This window comes from Acipenser ruthenus, chromosome 3 (assembly GCF_902713425.1).
Source record: "Acipenser ruthenus chromosome 3, fAciRut3.2 maternal haplotype, whole genome shotgun sequence".
Lineage (NCBI taxonomy): Eukaryota > Metazoa > Chordata > Actinopteri > Acipenseriformes > Acipenseridae > Acipenser > Acipenser ruthenus.
The window spans coordinates 58,907,648-58,931,398 of NC_081191.1; the positions used below are offsets into that span (position 1 = coordinate 58,907,648).

General features: G+C 37.6%; 1 protein-coding gene across 3 annotated transcripts in view; it reads right to left on the reverse strand.

Moving 5' to 3' along the window:
* vopp1b (VOPP1 WW domain binding protein b) overlaps positions 1 to 23,751 on the reverse strand; it is a 94,801-nt gene that overhangs the window by 63,201 nt on the left and 7,849 nt on the right. For 2 of the 3 annotated variants that reach the window (XM_034059189.3, XM_034059188.3), the window contains exon 2: positions 13,982 to 14,040. In XM_034059189.3, the coding sequence (XP_033915080.3) occupies positions 13,982 to 14,040 (59 nt within the window). Of the gene's footprint in view, positions 1 to 13,981; positions 14,041 to 23,536; positions 23,700 to 23,751 lie in introns of those variants that run through there. The other variant, XM_059014427.1, reaches the window with a different exon arrangement.

Sequence of the window (23,751 nt, forward strand, 5' to 3'; positions counted from 1 at the left end):
CATTCTCCTACCTGCTGCATCCATAATTTTATTTGGATTTCCACTTCCTTCAAGCATTTCAGTTGAATTTGTTCTGTGGTACATCTTGATTATTGCTCTGATTGTGGATTTTGGTATTCCATATTTCTTTGATACTGTTCTGTAGCCATTTCCTTTGTTGTATTTTGCTAGAAGTGCTTTTCTCAAATGTGAATTCAACTCCTTTGTCTTGACCATCATATGCTGTGTTGCCAAAGCATTCTTTTTCAACAGATTGGAAATAATTACCTCTTTTTCTGGCTATTGACTTTATAATGCAGCTCAATTATTGTGTAATCATTTTCAATCAATTAATATATTTTTTAATTAGTTCTATTACATTTTTACAGGCTTGTAATGTAAAGGTGCAAATACTTTTGTCATGAACAAATATTTGAAATTGCTTTAGTGCTTTTTTTGTTTTTTATAAAGATTGTTTGTTAAACTACCAGAAATGTGTATTTTGTCATATTAATTAGTGGCTAATATTCACTAAATAGTTGTATTAAACATGTTTTCTTGAATGATTTTATATTAAGTGTAGGGGGCAATACGTTAGACGCTGATCCTCTTTGGTTTTAAGCAGGAGGTTTTTCTCCCTCATTTACATGCCTTAAAAGAATCAAATCCTTTGTCTGTCATCTTCATGTTGACTTAATTATCCATTAATTATCCAAATATCATTATGTATGAAAATGCAATTACACGCCAGCTGAGAAATGCACAAGAAATGGCTCTCAGTAATCTCCCTGCAAGCTGCCAGGATGAAGACAGGGCTTGAGGGGTGCAATCAGATACATGTACTAGGAACAGCTTGCTAAAGGGTATTTCACACATGGCAAATCTGCTGTTTCTGCCAAAAGCCTTCAGGTTTTCCAATATTACTGGAGAGACCTACCCCTTCTAAACATTTGTCAACACGCATTTATTGAACTCAAGCTCAGCCCTTACCATCTGTTTGTTGTGATGCTGTGATGATTTTATCATAACCTACAGCCATGCCGTATGTTGTATACATTTTTTTAATGGACCATCCTTCTTAACTGTCACATGTAGTCACAAAGTAGTAATACAATCTACAAATAGAATCTTTAACCCTCTCCCAAAAAGAAACCAGTATCGGGTATAGCGCTATAGTGCTACTATAAGTCGGTTAATGTGACCTAGTGCTACACCAATTTAAACAGTGTCCATTGTTAAGTAGTGCATGCTTATGCCAGCTCTGTATATGCATCTTATAAAGCACAACTTGTTTTCACCTTGTGGCAGATGACGGCTTTGTGGTGACGTCAGACCAGGAAATAAATTCACAACAACAGCGCATTTATTAATAAATAAAAGGTTTAAACAAAACAAAAGGCTTTCACAAAGCAAAAGGCATGAGGGCCAAAACAAATAGACAAATAGATAATAATTATAACAAGTATCGTGCTGGTTGTTCCAGCATGAGTAGCAATTGTTTTCTTTGTATCGGTTCTTACTTGTCTCTTCCCTCCTCTGGACAACCAACCAGGAATTAACTGGCTATTAATTATCTTATTAACCCCTCGGCCATAGTCTGCACGAGTTTAATAAATATTATTATTATTATTATTGTTATTATTTATTTCTTAGCAGACGCCCTTATCCAGGGCGACTTACAGTCGTAAACAAAAATACATTTCAAGAATCACAGTACAAGTATTAATACAATTAAAAGCAAGATAAAATACAATAACTTTGGTTTTAGCAAGTACAAGTATGACAAAATATGATTCGATACGATGTAATCTTGTGACAGATTACAGTACTCTAAAGTACATGATTAAATGCAGTAAAATAGGGAGCAGATAAGAGCAAGTAAAGCGCATTTAAGGAAGAGTGATAGTGTCCAGAGGGAAAAGAGAAGTTCTACAGGTGCTGTCTGAAGAGGTGAGTCTTGAGGAGGCGTCGGAAGGTGGTCAGGGACTGGGCAGTCCTGACATCTGTAGGAAGGTCATTCCACCACTGCGGGGCAAGGGTGGAGAAGGAGCAGGCTCTGGAGGCAGGGAAGCGTAGAGGAGGTACAGCCAGTCCTCTGGTGCAGGAGGAGCGGAGAGGTTGAGTGGGGGTGTAGGGAGAGATGAGGGTCTGGAGGTAGCTGGGTACAGTCTGGTCAAGGCATCTGTAGGCGAGTACAAGAGTCTTGAACTGGATGCGAGCAGTGATCAGAGCAGTAGAGTTGCGTGGCAACAAAGGATTTGGTTCCCCTTTTATACCATGTGGCTGGATCTTGATTGACCATCAATTAGTCAATCAAGACCGAGACACATTCCACATACGTTTCTGGCAGGGATGGAATTAATCCCATCCCTGACAAATTTAAATTCAAAGTAATAAACTTTATTTAAACAATACACAACTAAAACACACTATTTATCTACCGAGCATCAAAAGAAACTTATCACTGTTATAACATTTATTTTAGAACAAATATAAGGTATATAAAATGATGGACATTGACTAAATGTTTTTGGTTTCTTTTTAATCACTTGATCATTCATCCTTGACCATGACACGCTTGAGTGACTATGACTGAAGCATATGCACTTAATCACCTAATTAGTGAGACTGTTGATTGGACACTGGATATGGAGTGATTTCAGCTGTTGAATTGCAAGCTTGAATAAAAGCAATAAAGAAAATCACAGAAAAAAACAATATGCCACGTCTGTCAAGAGAGCAGCGCCTTCTTAATGTCAACACAAATGCTGCAGTTATTGTCCTACATAACATATGCACTATAGAAAGGATGAGTAACAAACCCATCTATAAATATTGAAAAAGGTTATCATTTTATGTTTTTATTTCTTTACAGATGGGCAACCTTGCATTTACTGTAAAAATATGTTTTTCTGTATTATATTTACCAGTAAATGTGGCAACGATATACACATGGCCATAAATTAATCGGAAGTATTTAAACTTATTATAAACTCATGATTTGAGGTAATACGCTTGAAAAACAGTGTGTATAGGATGGCTGATTTCAGCTGAGGAGTATGCCAGCAATGACGGAATAAACTAGATAAAATATCATAGTCAATTGCCTGCAATCAGCTATCCTGTTTTATGTAAATTAATGTGGTTTATTTTATTTGATAAAACTGTAACCTAGCAACCTCCTAGGGTTCACATACCCCTTTCACACACAAATGCCATCACTGAGAAGCTTAAAGAAAATCTTTAACATACCCATTCACACAGCATGAAATTGTGCAATCTAGACATAACCATAATCCTTTCACACAGCCAAATTGATCATGTGAGTACAAAGTGATCATGTGAGTACAACTTTCAAACCTGCTAGTCAACAGATCGTTTTCATGGCAGCGGTTGTATCCATGCTTAAGCATCAATAGACGATTCACCCATAAATTACAGCATCACGCACCGTCCCTTCTATTTATGAATTCACCTCCTCGTCAGCCTGTAAAGTTAACAATTCCTTAACTTATTCCAGACTCCAATTACTACCTCGTTCTTGATCAACCAATGTATTTGAAAAAAATGAAAACGTATAACACGTCCGGTATACAGTCACGTGGGATGTTGACTTCCAATCCACGCCCACTATAGTGCTTCAGTGCCGGCATAGCATTTCACACAGGAGTTAAGATGGTTCAGTGCCATCTCTGAACCACCTTGTGAGGTGTTTCAGAGATGGCATAAAATATGACGGCTCTGTGATAGTATAGGCAATTCACACAGACCAAAGTGCCGGTTCTGAGCCACCATAACTCGTCTGTGTGAAAGGGTCTATAGATTGGTAGTAGTTGGGGGGAAAAAAAGTTTTCATGGAAGGAAACTCAAAAGAAGAAGCAGTAAGTACTAAGGCATCCCTGAAAATAAATAATGTTAAAAGAATTCTCATAGTGAGCTAGTCAGTGTTTTATGACATGGTTTTTGTTCTCTTATAATTATGATTTTTAGCCAATAAGTTTATCAGTTACTTCTAATTTCTTCTCTACATCAATCATTTCACACAATACAAAATCTTAAAGTTAACATTGTTTATAATGTTTAGTTTTCTTGCTTGTGTAAATGTATAATATTTTTTTTAAATGGCTGGTGCAACATTCAGTAGCTTTACTTGGTTGATCTGGTTGCTCGCAACATGATCTATTGTAAAATGTGCAGCACTAAACATGCACTGTATACATATTCCCTATTCAGCCTGTGGCTGCTCAATGCAGCATAACAGGTTTTTTAATTTTGCATTGCAAATCACCAAGCTAAATGACTTGCTAAAGCAATGGAATGATTATGCATTCAGTAATGAGAGGCGCTTAATGTCTGTTACTTGTAATTGTAGAATGTATTATATATATATATTTTCTTTACTTCTTAGACCAATGCAAAAGCAGCTATGATAAGTGCTGGGTTTGTGAAGACGCAATCTCCTCACTCATCTGATGGGTGAAATACAACTTTTTTTTAAACAGGAAGATAACATTTAAAACATGCATTTACAAAGCCAAATTAGTGATCCACACTAAGATTGTCAAAAATGGTTCAGGATTCAGTGCTGTAACAAAGGCATAACACTATAGAAAGTCTATACTTAAATCAATACTGCTTTTAGTGATTGGTTCTACTACATAAATGCTACAAAGATGCTTTGGAAATTTGAATTATTTTTTAAATTTCTGTAGTATCTTTGCAGCATTTATGTTTATCTTTTGAAGCAAAGTTTTCAAAATAAAATAAAAAAAAAATGTTCTTGATTAAATTTACTGTTTTCTAGTTGTTTCAGTTCAAATGGACCACCATCAGCATGCAAAGTATTTCCTAATTTATTCTGCAATAATACATTTTAAAATCAACGAGAAACAACTCCAAACAATAATGTATTACTCCTTATTACTATTTCTTGACAGTTTTATAATATTGTTGGGGACACCATTTGCACCAGCTTCACGTGTTCTGTGTAATGTTAAAAAGCCTTAGCTGGATTTTAATATGTATGGTCTCCTCAATACAGATTCACAGTTACTGTATTTTCAATGCCATGATAATGGTACCTCGCCTAAAATGCTGCAAGCCGCATGTAATTTAAAGGCCACTTATTGTCAGGGAAACATGTTCACGTCTTTGATAAGCTGCTGTTTCCTTGACTAATGACTGAACATCCTGCCAGCCAGTGAGGAACTTGCTCAGAATTGCTCTTCAAAAGAGGCTGCACTAAGCTGACAATGGATGAAGATAACCAAAGCTTCATTTTATCAGCAGTTAACACTAAAGCTGAGATAATGCATCGACTTATCAATGCATTTCATCGTTTGACAACTACTGATAGTCAAGCCTGTGCTTTGTTTTTGTGTAAAGGGTTTAAGCAAAGGAAAGTTTATATTTTTTTATTAAATTTGGAATCGGCAATTATTTTTTGCATAAAGCGCAGGTCAGGTCTGACTCACTGAATCTGCATGCGATTGAGCTCACCTTCTCCCCCCTGCCCTGCCCTGCCCCCTGTGAGTGTTTACTGATGGGATTGGAGCTGTGCAGGAGTCTTCAAAGTAAAAGAGCAAGTTAAGAGCATTGTGCTAGAATTACAAATACTGTATCGATCGAGCTACAGTGCCTTCTGATGTTTGGCAATTCTTTTCTAAAGTAAGATGGGAAGAAAGTAAAAGTAAAGAAAGCAATGTTTGGGATACTCCGGTAATGCAACTAATCTGCGTGACCATTTAATGAGATGTCACCCTACAAAACTTCAAACAAAATCTACATTTATTCATCTGAACTACCCTGGAGTAAAAATGAAGAAAAACAACCAAAATCGTCCCAAAAGCTGTATCTTTGATCAGAAGTATTAAGCATCCTGGCAGTGTCAGTCCCTAGTGAGCAGGTATTCAGTAATGCTGGGCAGAGTGGAAACAAGTGGCAGTCATCGATTAAATTAAAACAAAATGTGGACACTATAATGTTTCTTAACACAATTAAAATATAAGCCATTGCCAACACTCTTCACTAAACTGCTGTGGACAGTGATAACTTTTTAAAAATAGTTTTCTTTCTCTTGATTGGTTGTTACTTTCACTTGTTATGGATTTAAACAACTGGTACAAATCAACATTTTAAAAAGTAACATATTTTTTAATTAGTATATGCATAAACATATGTAATCAATTTCATATGAATAACAGTTTTTTAAAGCGTTACTCAGTAATCCACAGCTCCACATTTACTGCGTTTTTTGTTTTGTTTTTTTGGGGGGGGGGTACCCTTTCATTACGTCGATAAATTGATGCATCTGTTTTTTCGGAGAGCGATATATCAATTGTGAAAAATTAGGCATTGCCCCAGCCTTAGTGAACAGATTTTCCACCTGTTTCTAAGAATGACCAATTGAAAAGCATCATGGTTTGCACCCATGTCTTGTTAAATGGGTTCAGCTCCGAGTTTAGATCCACATTTTGTGCTGCAATGGAAGCTGCTCGAATGATGAAATAGGGATCTTAAATACAATGCTAATGATAACCTGAATTGCTTTACCTCACTGTACTCTCTTTTTTAAATACATAGTTCTAATTCATACATGGACAGTGTATCTTTGTTCTTTTATCTTGGCAAGCGTATTACAATTATGAAATACAGTGTCTAATTAGGAGTCCTGTATTTTTAGGTAAATTATGGAAATTGCATTTGCATTTTAGCTTCAGGTTAGCAGAGACGATACCAGATCTAGATCTTAAATTTGACTACAGTTCTCAGAGCTGACTAAGTGGCAAATATTCTACTTCCACAATAGATACTGTACCTTGGTCACCTACCACATACTGTAACTGTGTCAGAAAAAGAAGCCCATAAAGTCAGAATTCTTTAAGAGAAATATTTACTAAAATGACAAGTGGAGAATACAACTATTTTAATCACTGTGGAATGTCTCAGTCTAGTCCAGGATTGTAACAACGATGGAAAACCAAAAGATTGATATCCCACTTTAACTTATTTATAGGATAATCAAATAGAATACATGGGCTAAAAATAATGACGGTAACAATGGCAAGACTTTAAAACATCCTTGGTCCTAAATTCTGCAGATCTGTCACCAATATACACTAAGCTTCTCATGTTCAGTATTGGTGCTTTTCAGGGCTACCTTTCCTAAAGCATTCCAGCTGTCATACTGACAGCACATGCCTTGCACAGGACTTAAAACGTTTCTCTCAGAATCAACTCCCTTGGGACCGCATCCAGAGACTGGAATGTAATTTGCGACTGTCTCGGCTCTCTTAGCTAGCTCCCTGTTTCATCACATAAGCAGTTGCTTGATCATGCTTTGGACACTAATCTCATGCTCATTTACTTGAACTTAATCTATCCCTGAAGATCGTGCCTAGACATTGTCGTCGCAGCAATATATTTGAGCCGGCAAAGAATGTATTTTACTCTGTGTTCAAACATTATAATGCCAAGAGGTAACAGGATGAATTACTCCCCTTACGGTTTGCTTTCCTTTCCTGACTTAACAAGAAAATGAGTTCCCACACAATTTATGGACGAGGAGCTCTGTTAATTGCTAATGGGATATGAAGCTCTCCCCTGGTAGGTCACTGGTTCTGTTTCAGCCAAGACCAATTCTGGTCTTTTGATGGCTTTTTGATGAAATATAAATTACAGGGCTTAGTTCATTGTAATATCAAAATCAAGATTGAAGTAAATTGGCACCAACTGACAACCTGGTCACCAAGGACATGCAGAGGACTAGATAGGCGTGAAGACTGACCATTTAGCGTTGACTTTGACCTATAATCTGCAGTGTTCCACAATCATGTTCACTTTTATAATAAAACATGAGCCCTGGGTGGCAGTTCATTGCATTCCTCCAATGTCTGTGCCCTGTTGTTGACTGTTCAGATTCCCTACAGGTAGTTTTAGCTGCAGGCACACAAGCTTCCTCCCTCTTTGAGGGCTTTCTTCCCTCTGTAAACTACTCATGCATGCTTTGACTTCCGCTACCTCCTGCATCAGCAAACGACACGGTAACTTAGCAGAGGGGATTTTTAACAATACCTCTTAAGGTAATAACAGCCATCAAAGATAAGCTGCGTAGATAAGCTGCGTACCTACCGTTTTACGCATTAAAAAAAAATCAGAAATACGCACTAAATTTAAATTTAATGCGTAAAGATATGCATAGCAATTTTGCTGCACAGCTTGTCTGCCTCCCCTCCCGCCTCCCCTAACCCTTCAACTAACAACTACATCTCCCAGAATACAATGTCATCAGTTACTAGGAAACTGTGTTGTAAAGTAGAGTGGACTTGCGACCAAGGGAGGTAATAGGAATGATGCAGATGACTAAGATGTAACAATGAGCAATGAAATGTATTGATGACACACAAAAGTTCCAGAGACTGGGCAGTGTAAACAGTTCAGTTTCAGTGCACCAAAAAAAGAAAAACAAAATCCAAAACAAAAATAGTAATTTCCAAAACGCACAAAATAAAACAGGTTGTATAGCAAAACAGCACTCGCAAAAACAATGCCAAGCTCAGTCCACTTTCACAGTCTTTACCTGAAGCATTTTATATACTCACAACAGCAAAAAAAAGTAAATAAATAAATAAATAAATAAATAAATAAAAATAAGCAGCTTACATAACTGATTTGAATTGTTAACAAGAGCTCTTTGGTACAGAGATCAGCAATAAGCAACCAAAAGGCTTAAACTCTCCCCCCAGACTGAACACAGGATGGACTTCACCCTCATTAAATTCCATCTTTCAGAAACCACCACTACATATAACAGGTAGGTTATGAAATCATGACTTCAAAAAAACAACAATACATGGCCATAAAACATTTATTTTTCTTATTTAACAGAGAGCTCTCTTACAATATCATACATTTACATTAACGTATATCAGGGGAGTAATACCTCATTAACATTTTAAGGAAAAAATCTGTAATGTTAAAAACTCCTCCATTGACATCTAACATTGGGCGTGCTTCCGTATAGAAAGCTGCGCGCGTCCCTACTATCAACGCATCCACGCAGCAGGTCTCCAGCATGAACACACACCAACGAGGCAGCCCTTCGCTCTCCCCGGGTAAGTATTAAAAATAGATTAAATGAGAACCGAACTAAAAAGAAAATACTGTTACTGTTTAAATAGCTAAACAAACTCTATCTTTGAAAACAGATGCGTGCATTCATCTCTTCTCATAGAAGAAAGCAGATTGCCATATAACTATTGTTAAAAACATAACATGTCGTTTTCTTTTTTTTCTTTTCAGCGAAACCCAGCAGAGAAGAAACTCAGCGGGAATGAAAAGATATTCTTTTATTTATTTATTTATTTATTATATATTTTTTTATTTAGTAGGTCGTCAATTGATTTTTACCCCATTTTCTCCCAGTTTGAAATAGCCAATTGTATTATTTTAGGCTCAGCTCACCGCTACCACCCATGCACTGACTCGGGAGCGGCGAAGACGAACACACTTTACCTTACTACCCTTTGTAAACAGGGTAGTAAGGTAAAGACAACAACTATGATTACATGTTACAAATAGATAATAACAAAAAATACAGTCTATTATATTAATAAAATACAGGTAGTGGACAAAAAAATGGAAACACCAATGTAAAGTCACTTAATAGGGCATTGGGCCACTATGGTATCCTGCTCTGTGGAGTTCTCGGCGGACCGTTTTTGATGAAACTGGCTGCTCGCGCCCCAGGTTGAAATTTGCAGTCAACTGATCTGCAGTTGCTCGCCTGTTTTGCCTTGCACTTCGAATTAATGCACGGATATCACGATCCTGGAGTATGCGTTTCCGCCCACTGTTGCCCTTTGCTGATGATGTCTTTCCCTTGGAGTTCCATGCCGACATCACCTTAGACATCGTTGCTCGTGAAACATCAGCAAGTTGAGCTGTCTTGGTCACTGAAGCTCCTGCCAAACGCGCCCCAACAATCACCCCTCTTTCAAAGTCACTGAGGTCTCCTCTTGCAGCCATGCTAGCCATAATTACAGGCAACCAGGCCTATCCAGCATTGTTATACACGACCCTAAGCATGCTGGGAAGTTATTTGCTTAATTAACGCATGAGCCACACCTGTGTGGAAGCCCTTGCTTTCAATATACTTGGTGTCCCTCATTTACCCAGGTGTTTCCATTTTTTTGTCCACTACCTGGATGTCATTTTTTTCTCATAAAATGTAGCTTTTAATAAAAATTCAGGCAACATTTTAAAGTTTAAAACAGTTTGCTATATTTTGCAGTTTTATGGTAACCAACTTAAAACAAGAATGGCGATATACAGGGTGTTCATTGATTAAAGTTCACAGACAGAAAATGCCAACTGGCGCTGTGAACCCTCCCTTTAACTTCAGGAATTCACTCATGCGTTGTAAAGGTGATATCACTTTTTTCACGGTCTACCAATTTCCTGTGACTTTGGTATTAAAACGTGACACCTTTTAGATCATTAAAACAAACCCCAAGCTGGCTGTCCAAGAATCTTACAGTTTGTTCATTCCACCTGCTTAGTTTCATTTCTGTGCCATGAGTGTATACCCTACTTTTCAAATTGCCATTAGGCCTGCTTGAGTCCTAATTAAAATAGATCAAGTTACATCCAGTAGATGTTCTCAAGTGTGAAGGACTCAAGTCAACATGACATCATAAGTCAGCTGTGCATGACTGATGTAGCCAGTGCTGCATAATGGGAGTTTTACGTATAGAAAAATATCACTTGAGCAGAATATTTACATTTAATGCATTATGAATAAACACGGCAATTTTGCTGCATTGCTTGAGTTTGCATGTTATCAAGCTTCTTGTATTTCACTGGTTCCCTGTTTCTCAATGGTCAATTGTGCATATTATACTGTATGCAGTAACTAGACAATGGATCAAGGAATGCTGAGACAGCTAATTCTAGTCTGCCTGGGAATTGCCAGAAACACGTGACCAATAAGTATGGGTTTTCAATAAAATAAAATAAAAATTTTACAATGTAAAATTTACAATGTGTGTTTGTGACTGGTGAATAAGCGACTGGATTCTTGATTTGTCAACCGAATTTTTGGAAGGTAAATCTATATAATAAATACATCATTCTGTGTTTCAAGAGTCGGGATACTTTATATTGCTATAGCAAGGTGATCAGTAAGGAATACAATATTATCGTTTCTTTATAAATATATTGTATGTGCATGCAGATCTTTTGTTAAGTGCATTACCTTGAAGTACTCATGACTTCAAGGTAATGCTGCATTTGACTCATCCAGAATACATTTTACTAACATGCAGTTTAGAACCTCCAAATTCTTTCTCCATTGCCGTGAGAATGTGACGTAGCATACACATTCCACACACTATAGGAAGTGTATGGTCAAACCATAGTACGACATAAAAGAGTGGGTAAATCACCTTCTCACACTAAAAAGCCATGCAAATTGACCAAAAACTTTTTTTTTGCATGGAAGCCGTATCATATGTTCATGAGACTTCAGCAGTGAAGATCCCATCTGTGACGTAACCTTGCACCACTTTTGATTTATCTGTTTGAAGTAGCCCTGGCAAACTTTATGACCAAATAAGAAAAAATAAGCATACAGTACGAGGGGTTTAGAGACCTTGTAACGGTGGGGGGCGGGGGGGGGGGCGGGGTCTGTGTTGACTGTCTGGCGCATGCGTGGTTCTGCAGGAAGAGGGCATGGCGATGACACGGAGAGGTGGGGAAGAGGGTGTGTTGGCTTTCCCTCTCTCTGAGTGGTTGAGAGGCGGGTCTTGGGGGGTTGCTCGGCCCATAAGTACTTTATGCATTTGGGTGGACGTGACTGGGAATACACAGAGATGCTGGCCGTGAAGACCAGTGTAAACATAGACCAGGCAGGGAAGCCAGTGATGGGAGAGAGCGACCAAAATAGGCAAGCACAGCTGAAGAAGACAGCCAGCCTAGAGAAAGAAAATAATATAGAAAATAAATTGTTACGTATCCGAGGGAACGTGTATGAATAGAAGAGGAACCTTGGCCACCCCAGTGTATAGTGCATAACAGCATATGATGCCGACCCGAGTTGACAGTCTTAGCAGCAGTGGGGGAACTGCGTAAGCAGCACCTTTATTTTGTGGTTTTATTACTGTGTTTTATTTTCCCTTTTCTTTCGCCTTTTGTTATTTATTATTTCAGAGCACCTGTGAGAGTGCCAGTATTAACTGTTTACCAGTATTGGTATTTCTGTAGTCCTGTTTACCGTTGCCGGTATTCAGGCCACGGACAACAGCGCCCTCTGTGGGCTAAAAGAAAATATATAAAATAATAAACCTTCAGTGTCAGTGAATTGCACACCACCCTTCCACAGACCTCTTCATTTAGTATTTTTGTGACACCATTTATTCAATTATTGTCATTTGACTCATAACATTATAGTGCTTTATAGTTTAGTTGTTTTATAAGAAAGGTTATAAAAAATACTAAAGCTACTACAAATAAAAAATGCAGCCCTTTGCAATAAATAAATAAATAAATAAATAAATAAACAAACAAACAAAGCCCTTTGCAAAGCACAGAAAGATTTGTTTTTCATCCTTTATACTTTTGTTATCTTCATGTTTGGTCATCGGATAGCTGATTGCTTTAAGCCTAGACTTTTCTGACCCTTAGCAATAAGATGTAATTTATTGTACATTAGCCTTAAGTAGCCTCTATCATGGTCACCTACCAAGGACAACAAAAGCCACGGTTGTACCCCAAAATGTATTAAAATAGCATAGCTGGGAATTGGTGCCAGTGGTCTCCTGTATTACTGCTGTGGGCTACCTGACTGCACTAGGCTTGAGTGACCACCTAGAGTTGAAGTAAAATCTCTGAACCCTAATTAATTGAGCAAGATTTGTTTTAGAAGAATGAAAACATTTTAAAAAAATGTTCCAAAAGACACATTTGGGGCTTGCAAGACTAACATAACAAAGTTCCAGAAAGTCCTGGTGGATTACAGCATCTACTGAGAAATGTGTAGAACTTGTATGGACTACCGGTGTACTGGATCCCCAACAACAACAACAACAACAACAACAACAACAACAGAAAAATACAAAAACATTCTACTGGCGAGAGTCTTGAAGCCCAGGTGTTAAATCTAGAAAAACTACGCAGAATCAATATGGGTCAGAATAATGGACAAAAATTCAAAGGGCATAATAATAGGGGCATGCTATAGACCTCCAAATTCAGACACTGAGCAAAATAATCTGTTATACAATGACATTAGAAATGTGTGCAGCAAAGGAGAAGCCATATTAATGAGGCCTTCAACTTCTCCAGTATAAAATGGGAAAACCCGGTGGGGAACACGACGGACGAAATTGAAATGGTAGAAATTACAAATGACTGCTTCCTAACGTAATTTGTCAAGGCACCAACTAGAGGGGAGGCATGCCTTGATTTACTCTTTTCAAATAACGAAGACAGAATAACTACAACAGAGGTCAGAGAACCATTAGCAAACTCAGATCACAACATGGTCTCATTTGAAGTGCTTTTTAAAACCCAAAAAGTAACAACTAAAGCTAAGGTTTACAATTTTAAAAAGGCAAACTATGAGAGAATGAAACAGAGACTAAAAGAAGTAGACTGGAGCACACATAGATAGAGAACAGAATCCACAGAAAAAGGATGGCTATTTTTCAAAAATGTAGTACTAGAGGCACAAAACAATTACATCCCAAAAGTAGACAAATCAAAATCTAAAACAAAATGGCCAAAACGGTTTAATAGATCAATTAAAAAAGTTATTCAGAGAAAAAGGGCACTTTACAGAGTGTTTAAAAGGGACCAACAACAAAGTACAGAGAAAGAGTACTTGGAACTGCAAATGCAAGTCAAAAAGGAAGCTAGTGAGCTTTTTATTCTTGATAAAACTACATCAAAGGTGACTACTTCTTTCTAATCAAGGTTTATTTTACAAGGAATCAGTCATACTTACATAAAATATGTAGGATATCCCCCCTCAAAATACCAGCAGTACTTCTTGGCATCTATGCCCTGCAAGGGAAAGGGAATAAAGAAATAATTCTCTGTATGTTAATTATGCAGATCATGTTTAAGTAACAGTGCAGAGTATTGACCCCTTTTTTGTACAGCCAATACCACCCAGGAGCCAAAACCTTGCCATCACAGCCTAATTTTCTAGCCTTTTGTTGGAATAGATCTCAAGATTACTGAAACCATGCAAACTGGGTATTAAAACAATCTTTGACAAGGACAATTGAAAACACCTGCCACCTGCAGCACACCCTTTTGTGTAAATGGATTGACCTTTGGTTGACTGATCCTTTCTTTATGCAAATTCAAACCCACATGTGTTCTGTATTATATTGAAAACTAAATGGTTGTAATCAGCCTATACTCTAATGGGAAGCCACATCTGGATTTTGTAGTCCACCTGGAATGCATCAGCCACGTATTTTTTTATGTAAACTCGGCTAACCATGAAGAGTCTGAGGCAATCCAGGGTTTATTCCACAATGCTGTAAAATGCTCTAAAAAGATCATCAGTGGGGTCTGTTAGCAGGATATAGATTGATCAAATCTACCCCTACGATTCCATGTCTAAGGAGCGATTACATCCATAGTGTTATATAGTCCCAAAGGACATATCCTTTAATTTGTATTCAATAATTGTTTGCCAGGCACATCCTTTTGGATTTCAAAATATGTTTTTGTCAGTTGGCGGACACCCTTGTGCCCATGTCATGCCAGGTTAAGCTGAAGATCAAACCAGACCTTGTGTACCAATCTGACTGCGGTTTCCGGTGAAAGTGCTTCAGATTCCCGCAGGATCCAAAAAGTGTGACTTAAATTCGAATAAATACACTATGTTGTTATTCAAGATATCAACCAATACTACTCAAAATAGAAGGTATCTTTCTGGGTTCATACTTACTGCCGTCAGCGCACAATGCGATGATCACTTCGGAACATGGAGACTAAAGCTTTTCTTTGTTGGTTTCTGGCAGGTACAAATTTTATTTTTTCTCTTTTGTAAGACACTGGTACACAAGTTCACAAACACACGCAGACAATCATCAAGTAAGTAAGTGACCATTGATTAATTTTCCCCTGACAATAGCAGAACCATTTAGAAACCAAAATACTTTATTTTTTATTTTTACCAGCCTTAATTAAACAATTCCGTACGGTTTACTTTTAATCAAAAATACATTTTTAAATAGCTGCATCTATAAGACACTTCATACAGATATAAAAATGATTACCATAGATTTTTATTTCTTACCCTGTGCACTAGCACTCAATACTACTAGGCTATCCACTGCATATAATCAGTTCTCTGCAAGTGTTGTATTTCTTTTTTCAAATGTCAGATATTATTATTATTATTATCATTATTATTATTATACAATATGCTGTTATCAAATAAACTCCGTGACCCAAAACGACCCAAAGAAAATAAACACGTCTCTCAGTGCTCTAAAATTGATCATGGAGATTTAATTTCTTGCTCATTGTGAAAGTAAACCAAGAACGACCCCAAAGCCAAAAAATGATTTTCTATGTGAGATACAGAGTTTCACCTAGCCAACACTGATGCTCGAAAAACTTTTATTAGAACAAGAAAATGCAAACATACAAGAAAACCAAATTTGACTTGGCTCTAGTAAAATCTTATCTAAATCTTACTGCTAACTGGTAAAAAGCCTGCTGCTGTGGAAACCACTCTCTCTCCTTGCGTTGATGTCTCCTAGCAACATTGCTGTTGGGCCTTTCTACAGAGGCTCTGATCACTGTAAAGCTGGGGATCCGGATTGCTGTGTAATAAAGAGCTACATTTCCTTGAGCAACTTGCCTTGGCTTTTCTTTATAGACCCGGTAGGCGGTGTCTTTTTAAACAATACTATACTATTCTGTTTACATGCATTACAAACAGACGGCAGTGAGTAGTCAATGGCAAGGTACGTTCTATGCTGAGTAGTACTGATATCTTGAACAACATATTTCATCATATTTTTTAAAATCTCACAGTTTACGATGTCACTGAAACCCTTGATTAAATATTTGCTCGTAATGCACAGCAGCCCATATATTATTCTACATATCTAAGAAAAATAGGTAAAATGAAGATGGAACAGAATGCATTGTACAGATGACGTTTACATTTAACAAAAACAATGTTATATTTTGATTCTTTAACCCTTGCATGTATAGACGTTATCCTTTGGGTACCCTCTGCTGCAGCAAACAGTTTTTTATTGGGGAGTACAATAAACACTGTACAATAGTGTAATCCCTACAATATTCCCCAAGTTTGACCAAAATACAATTTGAAATTCGGAAGGGATAAACCTCCTGATACTTTTTCACATTGCTGAGTAGAAAGTTTAATATGGGGTCGTTTTCCTCTCCAAATAAATTTGGAAGTCAGGGAATGAAGTTTGTCACAATATCCACTTGGGGGAGATAAAGGGGGCATAGAGCTGAAAAAGTTAACCCATGGGAGCAGATTCATTTTAATTATAGCGATGCAGGCCTGGAATGAATTAGTGAAGTGTGACCAGTTGTCCAAATTGTTAAAGATATTTAAAAGGTGAGGGAGTAAGCGGGGAACGTTTTCAATAAACAATAGTACATCATCTGCATATAACGAGATATGATGTTGCATAGACTTAATATTGATAGGGGTAGAAAGAGCTCTAGTGATAATACAAATAATAAGGGAGAGGGGGCAGCCCTGGCATGTGCCCCTAGAAACAGCAAATAGGGGGGAGCATTTGTTCCCTGTTAACACCATTGCAGAGGGGTTAGCATATAGGACTTTGATCATATTAATGAAGCCTGAGCCCAGGCCCATGTGATCCAGTACCGACCAGAGATAACCCCATTCTAGTCAGTCGAAAGCCTTCTCTGGGTCTAGAGAGCGAACCATGCACGGAGCGTCATTATCTGTAGTAGAGTGTATAATGTGGAGCAAACGGCGGATGTTGTCGGAGGCCAGACGGGTCTTAATGAAGCCAGTTTGGTCATGATGTATTCATTGTGTCACATGGATCTCAAGGCGACGTGATAGGACCTTGGCATATCATTTGGCATCTGAATTAATAAGAGATAAGGGACGATAGCTCGAGCAGAGCTTAGGGTCTTTATCTTTTTTCAGTAAAAGTAAAATGACGCTGTTTAAAAGTATTTTTTTTCACAGTAAAACAGGTTTAAAAGGCACTGCATATCAACAGTACTGCACCTCCAGCCCCGCCCCACCCCTTGTTCGCTGTATTTTTCATATACCTCTTCATAGTCGTGCATACTGATAAATCATCTCCTGATCACTCATTTTATCACCAAACTCCTCAATAATGTGATCCAAATCATTATTTTATTACTATAATATCTCAAAAAGCTCTGCAAATGTCTGTGATATTCTTTGAGCGCTGGATGCGGAAGCAGCTATCTTGTTTGTTTATGGCCGTGTTGTCTCTGTGGTGCCGGGGCTATGTGTATTGCTCAGATCCGCCCCTTTTTTTTCGGCTTCTCTCGGCTCCTATCGGTCTCACTCGGCCATTGAATGGTTTTCTCTGGTTTTTCCGGAGAAAAAAACGACTAGAGACCTGTGTTTTACATCTTTTTGATGATGTCAGACAGAGTCCGACATCGGACCGGAAAGGGAAAATTGTAATGCCGGACCTGGTCCAACATAGGACCGCAAAGGGTTAAAAAAAGGTCTGCTTGCGACGTTTCCAGTAATGTAAGCACTGCTATGACTGGCTAAAGGTGGGCACACAGGGCGGATGAAAGTATTGTGATTGGATGCATCCAGTCAGGGGAGTGATCTAATACAGTAGAGGTTCATACTGAATCACGTATTCTTACAATAAGTGTTATGCAGTGATGGAAACAATAACAAATAGCTAGAGTCAAGTTGAAAGATTCCCACTGTATTTTTAGTGCCTACACTGAGTGAGCTGGTAAAACCTGATATTTTTACCCTAATGCTTAAATGAAGCTTTTAGAAAATGATTTGATAATTGCTTATTTAAACTATGACTTAAAGTGCAGCTGTTTAAAAATGCTCGCAGGAATAAAGAACAAAATGCTCTTAATAGCATCAGAGCGGAGCAGTGAATTTTCCACAATCTGGCAATTTTTTCACTTCACTTCATCTTAATACTGATTGCACTGATCTTTTCTCTTTACCAGTAAATGCCATAGTCTGTGCTTCCTGTTTTCAGGACAATCATATGACTGACATTGTTGGAGCCACCTGCTTCTGTACTATACAACATGACAATACAACTCAGTACCCCTCAGAACAATTGTAAACATCTTAAAAATAAGTTACCCTTTAAAATACCCTTGAAATCTTTAAAACATAGAACACTGACACTGCTGTAAAAAGTGGATAAAAAAAACACAGATATGTTATCTTTTATTAAGTACCCAGTGTGTTTTCTTTCACAATATTCACAAATGTTTGCCTTTTTCTTTCTGACGCATACAAATGGCTATAAATATATCTGTAGACCACATCTGAGACTCACAATATCTAAGGAGTATGTGCCTCCCAACAGGTATTCATGGATCATGTCACAACCCCTAATAGCGAGACTACTGGCAAAACAAAATATTCTAATTCCACATTGCAAAAAATACAGGCCTGCACTAAAAAAAACATCCTTGTCTTTTTCAACAAGTCACACTACTCTATACAAAAGTACAACCAATCCTACAGTACATACATGTACTGTACACAGTACCCCTGAATTATGATACTCTCAATAACTGGTACTAAAGAAACCTTTGCAAGTTTAATCACTATTGGCAACTCTCACTATACATGTACAAGTGACACAGAGAGAGATAAAAAAGGGGGATTTTTATAATTTGTTTTAAACATTTTTTGTTAGACATAGCATAAACAGGAAATACAAATACTACCATTTCCTGCATAGGCCTATAAATATTGGTTCTGGATTTAGGGTTCAAAATGCAGTACTGTTATAAATCGCTCAACGTTTAGAGTTATGGATTGGTTTTGAGTCAAATTTAACTAGGACCTATTTTGTCATATACCACTCTGCTTTTCAACAGCTTTCCTATTTCTGCAACACATTTTTAAAAGTGACATAACATTTAGAATGCTGAAACCGCATAAAAAAAACCACAATGGAAAGTAACACACACCTCGACTGTGAATACACTTTCAAATTAGACTTCACATGTAGAATCTACACAAACTACTCCACATTGATAAAGTTGAAAAATGCATATGAAATATAAATAAGATTTAGAGAAAAACAGATTAATCTCAGTTGCATAAGTATTGAACCCCTTTGCTACTGCAGCCCTAAATCAGCTCAGGTGCAAATGATTTGTTTGAAAGGTCACAAAATTATTGAAATGGTTTCAGTCTTGTAGATAATTTCCCTCAGGTATATAAAGACTTTCAAGCTGCAACTCACATAGTGATCCAACAAAGCAACCATGAAGACCAAGGAGCTTTCGAAACCAGTCAGGGATAAAGTGGCAGAGAGGCACAAAGCAGGAGAAGGGTACAAGAAAATTTCAAAGGCACTGATTATTCCTCTCAGCACAGTGAAATCCATCATTAAGAAGTGGAAGATGCATCATACCACCCACACACTACCCAGATCAGGTCGCCCTCCCAAACTGAGCAGCCGGGCAAGCAGGAAACTGGTTTGTGATGTTATTCTGAAGCCAACAATGACATTGAGAGATCTGCAAAGTTCTGTGTCTGAGATGGGAGTCACACATCAACAATAAGCTGGTCCCTACACAAAGGTGGCCTGTATGGACAGGTGGCAAGAAAGAAGCCATTACTCAAAAAGCTTAATCTTAAAGCACGTATGGAGTTTGTGAAAAAGTATGTAGATGATACTGCAGACATGTGGAAAAAGGTTTTGTGGTTAGACGAGACAAAAATTGAACTTTTCGGTCTAAATTCCAAGCGTTATGTCTGGCGCAAGCCCAACACTGCACATCACCCAGTCAACACCATCCCAACTGTCAAGCACTGGGGTGGCAGCATCATGTTATGGGGACGCTTCTCTTCAGCAGGGACTGGGAAGCTTGTCAGGATACTGGTGAGAATGGATGGTACAAAGTACAGGTGAATCCTTGAGAAAAACCTGTTTGAGTCAGCCAAGACTCTGAAACTGGAGTGGGAATTCACATTTCAGCAGGACAATGACCTGAAGCACAAAGCCAAAGCCACACTGGAGTGGTTGAACAAGAAGAGAATTAATGTTCTTGAGTGGCCCAGTCAAAGTCCTGACTTGAATCCAATCGAAAATTGGACTTGCAGTCCATCGACGATCCCCAACAAACTTATCAGAACTGGAGAAATTTTCCCATGAAAAGGAAATACCTCCAGCAGTTATACTGGAATTTGGAAACATATGGTTCAAGCAGACTGTTGCTTAGGCATGTTAATGTTCATAAAGAAATGCAAGCTATTGGATTCCATACAATTTGATGCAGAATCTATATCAAACACACACACACACACACACACATATATATATATATATATATAAAAAATCGATCTGTGCTTGTGAATGCATATCCATATGTGTCTCGGGTGAGCATGGGGATGTTTTTACTTGACTCAAAATAGCGCCTTACTTTAGCAAAGAAATGGAACTATATGAACAAATGTAATAATATTCAACTTTTGTATGCATATGTTAAAATAAACCATGTGATAAACAAGTCGCAGACAAAAGGTATTGGTACCCTACACTTAAGATAATTCAAGACAACATATTAAATACAAACATTTAGTGAACATTAGCCACTATAATTAATAAAAAGCACTTTCAAATATTTGTTCATTACAAAAGTATTGGCTCCTTTACATTACAAGTCTGTAAAAATGTAATAGAACTCATTAAAAAATATATGAATTGATTGAATACCATTACACAGTAAATAAGCTGCATTATAAAGTCAAAAAGAGGTAATTATTTCCAATATTTGTTGAAGAAGAATGTTTTGGCAACAAGAAAACAGAGTTGGATTCACGTTTGAGTAAAGCACTCGTAGCAAACTGCAACAAAGGAAATGGCTACAGAACAGTATCAAAGAAATATGGAATACCAAAATCCACAAACAGAGGAATACTCAAGAAGTACCACAGAACAAAATCAACTGAAATGCTTGAAAGAAGTTGATGTCCAAAGAAAATTACGGGGTACAGCAGGTAGGAGAATCGTCCAATCAGCTAAAAAAAATCAAAGATTAACAGCCAAGGACTTAAAGATTTAGAAACATCACGCCTACTAGTGCATGAAAAGAACTGTACAAAGACACCTGAACACAAAAGAGTTGTGTGCACGTAGAACTTGCTGCAAATCACTTTTAAAGAAAATGTATGAAACAAACTGCCTAAAATTTGCCAACAAAATTCTCTGCTCCAGTGAGACTAAAATAGAACTTTTAAAGAACCACAATATGTTTGGAGGAAAAAGGGAAAGCCTTCAATGAAGACAATCTTGTACCTACAGTTAAACATGGAGGTGGTTCGATCATGATATGAGGATGTTTTAGCAGTTCAGGGACTGGAGACATTCATGTGATTTAAGACTGAATAAATGCATCAAAACAAAAACAGTACAATTATACCATCTGTTCATAGGCTGATTAGCAGAACATTTATCTTACAACATGACAACATGACAACGACCCAAAGTATACGGCTAGTCCTCTGGAATTCTTGAAGAAACCGAAAAGGCCTTCACAATCACCAGATCTCTGTAGGGACCACCAGAGCCAATGCGACACTCATTTCAGAATCCCCAGTAAAGACTGGCCACTTCGCACAGCCAGGACGTGAACCTGTGCTGTATGACTCACCCTGCACACCATGCTGTTCCGCTTTTACCATATGTCTGCAACTGTACTCTTACCCTATATTTACCTCAATGTTAGGAACATGCACTACAGTACATATTTTAACTCTGTGGGGCTCAAATATGTACAGTACATTCTCTACATGAGTAGAGCAAATGAGAAGTTCTATACTTCAAAAGGCTACAATTGCTTTATGATGGTGGAGACCCCATCAAATGCTATTTTCTGCTGTTGAGTTCTTTTTGAGATGTATTTCTTGTTTGGTTTTCAGCTTGTTTATTTGTACTGCAACAAGAAGCACTGCATGCAATTATGCTTTCTCCAGTGTCTCTCAAGGGGTCAACTTACCACAAGTATCAATACTGTAATCTGCACAACCATGTCACTACCTGAACACTAGAAAATCTATTGACTTTCCATTGGCAATTTTACTTAAACTTTATATAGGGTTGAATAAATATAAACAAGCTTGCCACTGATTCAACGCCACTAGTCTGCTTCGTTTTTACATTTTTCTGGAGGGATACATGACTGTTCCTCAATGAGTTAGTACCTTAAATTCCTTTAGAGAAGTTGAGGGTTGAATTCAGATAATATTTGTTCTCCCTTTGAGTTTTGTAGTCACTTTTAAGACATGGAACATCAGTATTTTGTGCAGTTTTTGATAAAGATACATCTGCCAAATTGATCCTGAACTATCAATGACCTATCTGCTGTCTTGCTCATCTTGACTGAAACTGACTTGGTACAGGGGGATACAGCTATATATAGCATATATCATATAATAAAGCTAGAATATGAAACCTTGATGGAAATAGAAGCAAACAGGAAAAAAGTAACTACTTTCACTCCACACTAAGGATGTAACCTAAAATATGTATAATAATGAATCTTAATATTCATTGACATTCATAATTACAGGCCAGTATGGCACACCAGCCCTAGCTTTCGGCTCAACATTACTGAACACTGTCTTTTATCTCTAGTAATTTATAAAATCAATCAGGTCGCTCCATTGCAGTAGAGTAGGTTATGAATGATGGTTTCTTGTTAATGATAGTCTAATTAAAAAAAAAAAAAAAAAACACCATCAAAACACCAACCACACTTTTAAATAGGGAATTCTTGATTTAGAGACATTGTGTTTAATGCATAGTGTATAACAGCCACAATTTGTTTTAAAGTGTTCCTCTGAGACATTCAAAATTTTGAAATAATAATAGAAATATATTATCTAAATTTCTTAGCATGCTAATTTAAGGGCCTATCTGTGCATGTAAGTAATATTACAATAGTCCAATAGACTGTGTCATTACAGTTTTCTCTGTTAAAGTGTGCATTGTTTCTATTGACAGCCGTAAGAAAATGGGGAAGAAAAATGACCACTGACCTAAAGAAATATTCCTTTTGGTATGCTCCAGGGCTTTCCTCATATAAAGGACCATTACTCAGTGTGACAGAAACGCTGGTTCCACAGCCCAACAGTGTGCCTGTGGAAATGCAATGTTATTGATTCAGCCCCCTGCCCTCAAGTTCGATTCCTGAAGACTTGAATTGAGAGTACTTTCAATACTGATGACGGTGGCATATTGGCCCTTATCTGTTACATACATTTACAGGTTTTGCACTCACACACATATTATAAAATAGTCACACCAACCTTATCCATGATCCATAGAAAGCTTACACAGGTAGCACCTCCATTTGTGCTTGAGCTACAGGAAGCCTTGTTTCCAAATTAGACGTCATTAAACGGTGCCTTGGTATGATACTCAAAAACTAAAGTAAAGTAAGTCAAGCAGACAAACGTTTCAGCTGGTGCCGTCTTCAGTGTACTGAAACACAAGCCTATTTTTAAAAGGAAGCGTCGTTCCT